Source organism: Ctenocephalides felis, unplaced genomic scaffold (assembly GCF_003426905.1).
Source record: "Ctenocephalides felis isolate EL2017-DRISC unplaced genomic scaffold, ASM342690v1 CF-g0.4_SCAFFOLD_03571, whole genome shotgun sequence".
In the NCBI taxonomy this organism is placed as follows: domain Eukaryota; kingdom Metazoa; phylum Arthropoda; class Insecta; order Siphonaptera; family Pulicidae; genus Ctenocephalides; species Ctenocephalides felis.
The window spans coordinates 62,059,651-62,072,685 of NW_020539725.1; the positions used below are offsets into that span (position 1 = coordinate 62,059,651).

General features: G+C 32.1%; 1 protein-coding gene across 1 annotated transcript in view; it reads right to left on the bottom strand.

Moving 5' to 3' along the window:
• The window catches only part of LOC113384653 (DNA polymerase epsilon catalytic subunit A), a 54,588-nt gene that overhangs the window by 3,818 nt on the left and 37,735 nt on the right, over nucleotides 1-13,035 (bottom strand). Inside the window, 6 exon segments of the mRNA XM_026622403.1 lie at nucleotides 182-360; nucleotides 2,538-2,876; nucleotides 4,451-4,683; nucleotides 7,855-8,217; nucleotides 10,795-11,102; nucleotides 11,170-11,294. Of these exon segments, the coding sequence (XP_026478188.1) occupies nucleotides 182-360; nucleotides 2,538-2,876; nucleotides 4,451-4,683; nucleotides 7,855-8,217; nucleotides 10,795-11,102; nucleotides 11,170-11,294 (1,547 nt within the window).

The following is a 13,035-nucleotide window of genomic DNA, read 5'->3' on the forward strand; positions in this document are numbered from 1 at the left end:
TAAATTGATTCAGCACTTTTCGAGAGAACATCGATGAATTAATTAATGAAGACGTGTGACATTTGCTAAATCGGGAGAGTCCGCGATTGTCGTCGGCAACGTTCGCTCAGACAAGAACACATATGAGGACTAGCAGCCAATGTAGTCTATGATAATTTATATTTTATTTATGGTTACTCACAAGTCGTCCTTCATGGCCCGATGTTTGTCCCGGCAAAGATCGACATCCCGACAATGGTTGCAAGTCTTGCAAATGATCTCGCGAAGTACAAAGGAGTCACAAGGATTCGTCCAAATGGCACGATCACTAAAATCGCCGACACCAATTAGTCGCAACATATTATGATGTAGAGTCTCAACCTGAAAACAAACCAAAACATACAACCCTAATATATTTATATTTATATATATTTTTAGCTTCCCGTAGGGTAGTTATAGTAATGGGCCGAAAATCGAAAATGAAAATTTTTGCATTTATCGATGTTTTGAAGGTACAAGGAACATTTTCACTGGCATACCTCAGAAACTAAATGGATGTGCAGGAAAAAAATTCTATTCCTATTGATAGAAAGATGTGCTGATTAGTTTTGGCAAAGGCAGGTCCTGCCGTTACGTAGATACGGAGCAAAGAGCGCAGAAAATAAAAATCGAGTTTTTGAGAGAACTGAGTATCGGATTTGAATGATCTAAAAAACATTCTGTTTGTAATTACGGGGAAAAGAACTCTACTGACAAGCAAATAAAAATATCAGGAAAAGGGACTCTACTGACAAGCAAAATTTTGCTTAAAACGTTTTGAAAGAAAAAGGGACTCTACTGACGAGCAAATTAAAAATATTGTAAGAAAAAGAAACTCTACTGACAAGCATAATGAAAATATTACAAAAAAGGGGCTCTACTGACGAGCAAATAAAAATACAAAGAGAAAAAGGGACTCTACTGACGAGCAAATAAAAATACAAAGAGATAAAAAGGACTCTACTGACGAGCAAACTTAATTTAGAATTAAAAAAGGGACTCTACTGACGAGCAAATGTAATCTAAAATTAAAAAAAGGATTCTACTAACGAGCAAACTAATCTAGAATTAAAAAAGGGACTCTACTGACGAGCAAACTTAATCTAGAATTTAAAAAAGGGACTCTACCGACGAGCAAACTAATATAGAATTTAAAAAAAGACTACTGACGAGCAGACGAGTATTTCAGTTTGTTCGTCAGTTCATATAATGCAAAATATAGTTTGCTTGTCAGTAGAGTCCTTTTTATTTTCATGCCTGGTGAAATACAGTTGATGATGAAAAATACTAAATACAAAAATTCAAAAAATTACCCAGACTAAGCACAGTCTAAGCCACTCTGGTACAAATGTTTACTCAAGTGCGTTTAGACTGTTTCTGTATTGGAACACTTTTCCAATTTTGTGAAAACGAAAACTATTGAAAAATGTGAAAATGCCGCCAAGCTAAGCACAGTATAAGTGAAAATGTCGCACAGAATTATTTGCAAGTGCGTTTAAACTGTGACTTAATTTGTTCGTCAGTAGAGTCCTTTTTCTAATAAAATTTTATTTTGCTGGTCAGTAGAGTCTCTTTTTGTACTGAAATTTTTATTAGCTCGTCAGTAGAGCCCCTTTTTGTATTAAAATTTTCATCAATCATCAAAGTCCCTTTTGTATTAGAATTTTAAATTAGCTTGTCAGTAGAGTCCCCTTTTGTTTTGACATTTTAATTTGCTCGTCAGTAGAGTCCCTTTTTGTATAATTAGTCGTCAGTAGAGTCCCTTTTTTATGGACATTTTAAATTTGATCGTCAGTAGAGTTCTATTTTGTATTGGCATTTTAATTTGCTCGTCAGTAGAGTCCTTTTTTGTCTTCCAGATTCATAATTTATTTGCTTGTCAGTAAAGTCCTTATTTTGTCTTCTAGATTTATAATTTATTTGTTCGTCAGTAGAGTCCTTATTTTGTCTTCTAGATTTATAATTTATTGTGACAATGAGAAGAAATTTCTCAATTTTTATGTAATATCCAAAAAATATTTTTCTTTGAAAATCTAAATTTGGATCAATTTCAATTCTAAGAAAATAAATCATAAAAATGTAATTTTGGGCTAGACTATTGAAAAATGTGAAAATGTTGCCAAGCTAAGCACAGTATAAGTGAAAATGTCGCACATAATTATTTGCAAATGCGTTTAGACTGTGACTATACGGGAGCACTTTTTCAATTTTGTGCAAATTTGGACAACTATTTTTCTTTTGAAATTGAATTCGAAATGAAATGACGATTGTTAATGTTCTGGAGATAAATTTGTTTATTTATAATTTACATTTGATTTGCTCAGATATAACAAGATAGCAAAAATAATGAAAGTTACAACAGTATTTACAATAATCTATATGAAAACGTTTAAAATTTCTTTAACATCTCAATACGGTACGGGAAGTACCAGCAATTTGCTCTAAGGCACGATGCCATACACCACTAGTTATATTTATATATTTATATTTATACCCACAACCCTCTATCATCCCCTTACCTCTTCCTCAGTCCTCGTATCAATCGACAGCACCTTATGAACCGCCTTGGCGTACTCCAGAGCAGGATTCGAGGTCATCTTTTCCTTCTTCAGTCTCAATTTGTGCATTTTCTGAACAGCCCCAAGGGCCATGAAGGATAAATTGGTGACGGCTTTCGAAACGTTCATGGCGGCATCGAGACTGACATTGTGACTGCTTTGTATCGTGTTGTCCGGTAGTTCTCTGTTGATAGTCGCCAGTTCTTCCATGTATCTTAGCATTAGGGCTTCGAAGTGCTCGCGACAATTGAGGTCGGCTGGTAGGCCTTCTGCTATGTTCCAGTTCATGTCTAGGTCTTGCTAAAAGGGATAAAGGGTAAAAGATAGAGGATTAGTTAGAATTTTTAAGGGAGAGTGAAGATTTGTGATGATTATGAATGTTTTTATTAAGAAAGAACGATTTGGAGAACGTTGTGTTAAATGTCTGACTTGTATATATATATATCTACTGGACAGATAGGCTCATATAGTGACAGCACGGAGGAAACAAAATAAATTCAAGTCAGATCGGATCTCGCTTTTGTTTCTCCCTAGTCTAATTTGCCAAAATTATAATTCTTGAAACCTTTCTTTTCAATTGTAAATACAAAAATACCAATCACATTTTATAAACGATCAATATGATAACACATAGTGTCGTCAATATTAATCCTACGTAAAATAAACCAAATATAAAACATTATATCGAACGATTTGTAACGGATAACACATAATACTAATTTAGGTTTACATATTTTAAATTTTAATTATAACACACTGATGATGAGACAAACCTAGTCTCGAAACGTTTGTGAAAATTATTATTTAATAAATTAGTGCAAAAAAAGGTGTTGTTTGTTCGTATTTCTAAAATAATATATATATATATATATATATATATATATATATATATATATATTTATATCGTTTGTCGATTAAAACAGTCATGAAACTTCTATTGCAACCTCCAACAAGTTGAATTGAGAAATCTTGAACTTAAAAAAGGACCATACTGGCAAGCAAATAAATTATAAATCTAGAAGACAAAAAAAGGACTCTACTGACGAGCAAATAAAATATAAATCTAGAAGACAAAAAAGGATTCTACTGACGAGCAAATAAAATATAAATCTAGAAGATAAAAAAGGACTCTACTGACGAGCAAATTAATTATAAATCTAGAAGATAAAAAAAAGATTCTACTGACGAGCAAATAAAATATAAATCTAGAAGATAAAAAAGGACTCTACTGACGAGCAAATTAATTATAAATCTAGAAGATAAAAAAGGGACTCTACTGTCGAGCAAACTAATCTAGAATTAAAAAAGGGACTCTACTGACGAGCAAACTAATCTAGAATTAAAAAGGGGGTTCTACTGACGAGCAAACTAATCTAGAATGAAAACGGGACTCTACTGACGAGCAAACTTAATCTAGAATGAAAAAGGAAATCTACTGACGAGCATAATTAATCTAGAATTAATAAAAGAGACTCTACTGACGGAGCAAAACTAATCTGGAATTGAAAAAGGGACTCTACTGACGAGCAAACCTAATCTAGTATTTAAAAAGGGACTCTACTGACGAGCATAATTAATCTACAAAAAAAAAAAAAAACTCTACTGACGAGCAAATGTAATCTAGAATTAAAAAATGGACTCTACTGACGAGCAAACTTAATCTCGAATTAAAAAAGAAACTCTACCGACGAGCAAATTTAATCTAGAATTAATAAAAGGGACTCTACTGACGAGCAAACTTGAACTAGAATCAAAAAAGGGACTCTACTGACGGGCAAACTTAATCTAGTACTAAAAAAGGGACTCTACTGACGAGCAAACTTAATCTAGTATTAAAAACTCTTCAAAATCACCAGCAAATACTCTAATCTTACCGCTTCATCATCCTCATCATCATTTTCAGCAGTCCCCATTTCGAGTTCTGTATTATTCACCAAACCACTTGGTAATTTTCCTCGAACCCCCGAAAAATTGGCAGCGTCCATCCATAGAAGGAAATCCCAGCATTGCTGATAGGATAAATCTATACTATGAAATAATTCTTTATTCCTGATGCTCTGGACGACGAAATCGACGTATCCGATGGCATCGGAGACTTTTCTTTTACCTTAATAAAAGATAAGAAAACAACGGTGTTAATTTTAAATAAGAAAGGAAAAGGAAAAAGAAATCTTTGATTTATGGTGAATTATTATTATTATAGTAGATGACCCGGTAAACATCGTTTTGCTAAGTAAGGTATATTGTAAACAATTTCTAGAGAATCAAAAATATTAATACTTGAGGTGTATAACAAACATAATATTAAGAAACTACAATCAGTACAAAATATTTTATTAAGATTTGTTATAGGCCAAAGCAAGGAATCCAATAAATATGCTATTCTGTAATCACAAATATAATTTATTATTTATTGTTTTTCTTAAAGCACTACGTGCTATTTGAAGGTTATCCGAAGTTCTTCCGGCCTTGCTGTTAGATTTTGGAATCACGTTTTGTTTACAATTATTTAGTATATAAGAAGTAGTTAAGATTTAGTTAGTCAGTCAGAAATCAGAAGTCAGAAATCAGGAGTCAAGTCAGGCTTACTGTTTACATACTTAAAAAAATGTAGTCTCTGATCATCGATAACCAAGAGGTTATCGAACAAATTATTTAATTGTAAAAAAATAGTAAACAATAAAATATCAAGATCAACCAAGAACCAGTGTTTTTATCTTATCAACCGCTCAGCTCCAGCTACCAAATAACCTCCCATAATCTCAGAAGTGATCCAAACAACCACACAATTACAGTTCAATGCATTATATTAGCACAAAATTCTTACATGATTCCACTAATGTACCATTAGTGAGAGATTTTATAACAATTATCTCTGAAAGATTTTATACTAATTGTTTATTTAACTTAAACGGGTGTAAAAGAAATGACCTGGAAGCAGAAGTATGGTAAAGGAAATATATGATTTGTGGTCAATTATTTTAATTATAGTAGATGACCCGACAGACGTTGTCCTGTACCTAAGTCTACAATTTTTTAATATAATATACTAATATTTACCGTTTACCTAAAAATAATAATTGCTGCTTTTTAAATTTAAACTCTTCACGCCAAAATGCATTCACATTTATAATATGAGCGATGCTAAATGTTAATTTAACGTGCAAAAAGATAGAAAACATACAAAAAATGGAACTCTATTATATATATATATATATATATATATATATATATATATATATCAGCTTTTGTCCGTCAGTAGAGTTCTTTTAATAATTTTCTATACTTTTGCTCGTTAGTAGAGTCCCTTTTTTAATACTAGATTAGTTTGCTCGTCAGTAGAGTCCCCTTTTTAATTCTAAATTAATTTGCTCGTCGGTAGAGTCCCTTTTTTAATACTAGATTAAGTTTGCTCGTCAGTAGAGTCCTTCTTTTAATACTAGATTAGTTTGCTCGTCAGTAGAGTTCCTTTTTTAAATTCTAGATTAGTTTGCTCGTCAGTAGAGTTTCTTTTTTAATTCTAGATTAGTTGGCTCGTCAGTAGAGTCCCTTTTTGTATATTTTAGCTTTTGCTCGTCAGTAGAGTCCCTTTTTGTTTATTTTGGCTTTTGTTCATCAGTAGAGTCCTTTTAATAATTTTCTATTCATTTGCTTGTCAATAGAGTCCCCTTTTAATAATTTTTTAACCTTTTGCTCGTCAGTAGAGTCCTTTTAATAATTTTCTATCCTTTGCTATTCAATGTTAAATGTAGAACTGCTTTAAAGGGTAAGTTATAGTAATTGCAAAAAAATCGAAAATGAAAATTTTTATATATCTTTACGTTTCAGAGGTTTCTGAATATTTTGGCATATCTTAGAAAAAATGGATGTATGTGTGTGTGTGTATGTGTGTGTGTGTGTGCGTGTGTGTGCGGATACAAATTTTCGTCGACGATTTCGGGAACACGGATCAACCGATTTGAATAATTCAAAAAACATTCGATTCGTATTGATAAGGAGACGTGCTGATTAGTTTTTGGCGAAGGCAGGTCTAGCCGTTCCGAAGATACGGGGCAAAAAGTGCCAAAAACGGTACCTCAGTTTTTAAGAGAACGGAGCGTCCGATTTTAATAATTCAAAAAACATTTGACTTGTGTATTGACAAGATAAAGAACTGATCAAATTTTTATAAAGGCAGGTCTAGCGGTTTCGGAGATCTACCGAAAAAAGTAAAAGAAATGCCATTCGGCGGTTAAAAATGATCATTAGACATATGCACATCAAATTATCAGATATTTTATAGAGATTTTAACAATAAGTATAAATTTTGTTTGCATTTCTATGGGTTCCGTTCCAATGTTTATTCTTTAGACGGCGACGCGGCGCTTAGGCGCTTTGACATTTTGTCTCAATGCAGTTAAAGCAGTACGATTGCTTTGAAAAAAAGTTCTGAATTTCCAAAATATGTCAAAATGAAGAAAACATTTTTTTTAAAAAAAAAAGTAATTTTTTGTCAAATTCTTAGTTTCTCAAAAATCTAATTTTTTCGAAGTAAAATTTTTTCAAAAATGTTAATTGTTTTTAAAAAAATAATAATTTTTGGTACGGGATGTTCTTAATCTGGTATTAAAAAATGGACTCTACTGACGAGCAAACTAATCTAGAAATTAAAAAAGGGACTCTACTGACGAGCAAATTTAATTTAGAATTAAAAAAGGGACTCTACTGACAAGCAAATTTAATTTAGAATTAAAATGGACTCTACGGACGAGCGCACTAATCTAGAATCTAAAAAAGAGACTCTACTGACGAGCACACTAATTTAGAATTAAAAAAGGTACTCTACTGACGAGCAAATTTAATTTAGAGTTAAAAAAGGGACTCTACTGACAAGCAAATTTAATTTAGAATTAAAATGGACTCTACGGACGAGCGCACTAATCTAGAATCTAAAAAAGAGACTCTACTGACGAGCAAACTTAATCTAGAATTAACAAAAGGGACTCTACTGACGAGCAAACTTAATCTAGAATTAACAAAAGGGACTCTACTGACGAGCAAACGAATCTAGTATTAAAAAAGGGACTCTACTGACGACCAAACTTGAACTAGAAATAAAAAAAAGGGAGTCAAAGTTCGTTTTCAATCATGTGTAATAAATCCACTCGGAATACTTCTAATCACTTATAAATTAATTTTTTTTTTTTTGATTAAGTCGATTATTTACACATATCGGGAAGTTCATGTAAATTGCCTCAAGGCTAAATACCAATACCAACTAGTTTATTATTATTATTACCTGTGCATATAATAATCTTATTAAAATCAGCATACACAATATCGGCCCCGAGTCGCTGAAACTCCGCAACCAGTTGCAAGAACAGCTTCTTCATCAGATTGTTCAGGGCCCTTCGCAGGGCCGGATCGTACAAAAGTGCCCTCGAAGACTGTATCCATCGATAGAAATGCATCACTTGATAATCGGCGAACACGTTCCTGTGTATTGTGACATCTCTGAGCCACGAATTCACCATCGAGCGCATTACTTTGAAAGCCGCACTGCAAAGGGCAGTGTCGTCGTAACTTTGGAGCATCACGGAGTTGGTTTGGGGGGCTATCATGTCCTCCAGTGACGCTTGGGGGATCGTATCGAAGGTCATACCTGGGGGTAAAGGATAGAGGGTTTATTTAAACTAGATAAGGGATATAGGATTTTGTTAACTTTCCGTATGGTAGTTATAGTAATGGGCCGAAAATCGAAAATTTTCTCGACGTTTTAAAGGTTTCTGAACATTTTTAAAGGGCATACATCAGAAACTAAATGGATGTGTGTGTGTGTTTGTGTTTTTCATGTCCGCATTTTTAGTATTAAAAAAGGGACTCTACTGACGAGCAAACTGATCTAGAAATAAACTAATGGGGCGTATGGCATCGTGCCTTAAGGCAAATTGCTGGAACTTCCCGTACCGTAACGGAATGTTCGAGGAATACTGAATGTTTTCAAATAGATTATTATAAATATTGTAACATTGTCTAATATTTATAAGAATTATATAAACTGAATTGCAGAGTTGAAATTATTTGTTTAAAGTATATTAGAACTATAGTCAGAATTAAAAATAAAATCTGAAATATTTTCGATATACAAAAAACTAAAAAAAAAAAAAAGTTGGAACAAATTTTTTCTTTCAAAATCAATTATTTTGTTAAAACAAGCTGAAAGTTCTTTGAATCATTTAAATTGGACGCTTAGTTCTCTCAAAAACTGCCATTTTTTACATATTTAGCTCCGTAACTTCGAAATGGCTGGGCCTGTCTTTGCCAACAACTAATAATCACTTCTCCCAATCATTACTAATTGAATGTTTTTTAGATCATTCAAATCGGATGCTCCGTTCACTCAAAAACTCGATTTCTATTTTCTGCACTCTTTGCTCTTTTTCTCCGTAACTGCTGGACCTGCCTTTGCTAAAAACTACAGCACAATTGCTAAAAAAAACAGCACATCTCTTTATCAATAGGAATCAAATGTTTTTTGAACCATTCAAATCGGTTGATCCGTGCGCCCGAAAACGTGACTGGAAATTTGTAGCCATACATACATACACACACACACACATCCATTTTTTCTGAAGTATGCCAAAATGTTCAGAAACCTTCAAAACGTCGAGAAATGCAAAAAATTTCAATTCCGATTTTCGGCCCATTACAATAACTTACCCTACGGGAAGTTAAAAAACGACTCTACTGATGAGCAAACTAATCTAGAATTAAAAAAGGGCTCTACTGATGAGCAAACTAATCTAGAATTAAAAAAGGGACTCTACTGACGAGCAAACTTAATCTACAAATCTACAAAAAAGGACTCTACTGACGAGCAAATAAATTATAAATGTAGAAGATAAAAAATGACTCTACTAATGTACAAGCAGAAACAAAAAACTGAACTGAACTCTACTGACAAGCAATAGAAGTTAAGGAAAAAAAGGGACTCTACTGACGAGCAATCAAAATTAAGGAGAAATACAAAAATATTTTTCTTTGAAAATCTAAATTTGGATATTAATTTCAATTCTAAAAAAAATACATTGTAAAAATGTAGTTTCGGGCTAAAAATGCAAAAACTACGAAGACTAAGCACAGTCTAAGTGAAAACCTGGTGCAAATATATTTGCAAGTGCGTTTAGACTGTTTCTATACTAGACCACTTTTCCAATTTTATATAAATTATAAAAATGTAATTACTAGTTTAAAAAAATTTAAAAAAATGTGAAAAACTACCTCTGCTGAGCGCAGTCTAAGTGACAACCCAGTACAAAAATTTTTGCAAGTGCGTTTATAATGTGACTATGCAGGAGCGTTTTTATAAATTTTATGAAAACTATTGAAAAATGTGAAAATGCCGCCAAGTCAAGCACAGTATAAGTGAAAATGTCGCACAGAATTATTTGCAAATGCGTTTAGACTGTGACTTAATTTGTTCGTCAGTAGAGTTATTTTTTTAATAAAATTTTAATTTGCTCGTTAGTAGAGTCTCTTTTTGTATTAGAATGTTATTTTGCTCGTCAGTAGAGTCTCTTTCAGTACTGAAATTTTTATTAGCTTATCAGTAGAGAGTCCCTTTTTGTTTTGACATTTTAATTTGCTCATCATTAGAGTCCCTTTTTTATGGACATTTTAAATTTGACCGTCAGTAGAGTCCCTTTTTGTATTTCCATTACAAATATGCTCATCAGTAGGGTTCTATTTTGTATTAGAACTTTAATTTTGTCGTCAGTAGAGTCTCTTTTTCTATTAACATTTGAAAATTGCTCGTCAGTAGAGTCCATTTTTTATTTTCTAGATTTCAATTCAAATTTGCTTGTCAGTAAAGTCACATTTTGTATTAAAGTTTTAATTTGATCGTCAGTAGAGTCCCTTTTCTCTTAGAATTTTAATTTCATCGTCTTGTACTATAATGATACAACTTTTTGAATTTTGTGCAAATTAGGCAACTATTTTTTTTTGAAATTGAATTCGAAATGAAATGACGATTGTTAATATTCTGGAGATAAATTGATTTATGATTTACATTTGATTATTTGCTCGGATATAACAAGATATCAAAAATAATGAATGTTACAGCATTTGTAATAATATATTTGAAAACATTTAATATTCCTCGAACATTTCATTACGGTACGGGGAAGTTCCAGCAATTTTCCTCAACCCACGATGCCATACACCACTAGTTATTTACCTGACACTGCTCCCTCGGTCTCCTGTATCCTGTTAGCCTGCAACAGAGCGCTCACAGCAAGACTGTCGACCGATAATTCCACGCAAACGTTCGTGTAAAGTCCTTGTTTATTCTTCAAAGCTGTTTTGGAGTCTTCGAATTCGGAAAGGAGTCTACTGTCATCCGATTCTCGACCTCCTAAATCAGGTCTGTTCGTGGAGGAGCACCACAGGACAAAGTTGTGCTTCTGGAGGTTCCTTGCGAAGAACAAGTCTGCACCGAAGAGGAAGGTGTCGGGGTGCATGTTGCCTATAGGGATGCGGAAATACCTTGAAGGGAAATGGACATTGAATGGTTGCTTTTAGTGTGGATGATTTAATTATGTCGTTATCTTACCTGCATTGATTCAGCATCAAATTTAATATATGATCCATGTTGAAATAATGTCTGATAACAGCTCGTGAACCTGTTCTTTGCCAATCGAGACCAGCCAGTAAGGAAGCAGAGTCTGTCACGTGAATCTGATACAAAAAAAATTATTAATCGACACCATTTTTAAATTATACTTGCATGAATATATATATATATATATATATATATATACATATACATATATAAAATTCTTCTGTACAGGTGTATGATTTGATACTTCTCCTAAACGGTTATTCGGATTTTGATAAATCTTTTTAGAATTTGTCAAAGGAAATGTTTAAGATTTAATTCAACGGTAAAACTGTAGTAATATTGTAGAAATGAATGGCAAAAATTACAAAAAAAAAAAAACACTTATCATTGTTTGACATTGAAAGCTTTATACTTTTCTTGTATATTATATTCTAATATTATCTAGGCTCATAATTTCAGCTGAGAGAATTGAAATTTATAACAGATGACAGTTCAATGTCAAACAATGATAAGTTTTTATTTTGTAATTTTTGCCAGACATTTCTAGAGTATTACTATAGTTTTATCGTTCATTAAATCTGAAAAATTTCCATTGACAAACTCTAAAAAGATTTATCAAAATCCGAATAACCGTTTCGGAGAAGTATCAAACAATACACTAGAACAGAAGAATTTTATATATAAGATATATATTCCTGTTACTTAAATGCAATTTTGCAGTCAAATAATCGAAATAAAAGACAATAAATAATTAAAATATTTATTTTGTATGTTTCGACACGGTATGTGTTTCATCATTCAGCAAATTTCAACGAAATCTTGTCATATTTCAACAATTGTTAAAATATATTTAATGATGACACACATACAGTGTCGAAACGTACAAAAGAAATAGTTTAATCATTTATTATTTCATGCAAAGGTTTAGCAACCCTTAAGATTTTTTTAATTTTTTTAACATTTTTTTTATTTTATTCGTAATAAGTTAATAAATTGTTTTCCAAAGTAAGATTTAAGCTCAAAATTCTGAACTAAAATTATGTCGATGTTATGATTGAATTACTATATTGGCTATACAAAATAAGGGTTGATGATAAAAAAGTAAATTTGTTGTATGTATTTTTAATGCCACATTATAAAAAAACAAAAACAAAAATTATAGTCTAAAAATTTATGTCAAAAATGTTAATCTTTTTAAAAAAATAGTTTTTGGTACGGAAAGTTCCAGCAATTTGCCTTAAGGCACGATGCCATGCGCCCCACTTATTTCATTTTATTTTGAGACTCAGTTTGCTCGTCAGTAGAGTCCTTTCTTTACCTTTTAGTCTGATATTTAATTTGCTCGCCAGTAGAGTCCTTTATTTATTTTCTAGTCTGATAAACAATTTGCTCGTCAGTAGAGTCCTTTTTTAATCTTTTAGTCTGATATTTAATTTGCTCGTCAGTAGAATCCTTTCTTTATTTTCTAGTCTGTTATTTAATTTGCTCGTCAGTAGAGTTCTTTTTTGATACTTTAGTCTGATATTCAATAATATCATAATTAAATCATAGTCACGTAAAACATCCTATTAAACGCGATTAAACATCATCTGGCAAAAACATCCGATATTTAACGTATTAAATTATTCACCGTCCATTGTTTTATTCAAATCACGCTTTTACATAAATGTTCAAATTAAAAATATAAAGTTTCTACGCAATTTCGAAACAATATCTCACCTTTCCGACAACCTACTGATTAGCACGTATTTTTCAAGACTAACTCTGGCCAAATCGGTTTAGCCGTTTTCGGGATTTTGCGGATCATTTTAACGAGAGCTCCAATTTTATATACAAGAATATAAATAAATAATGAAT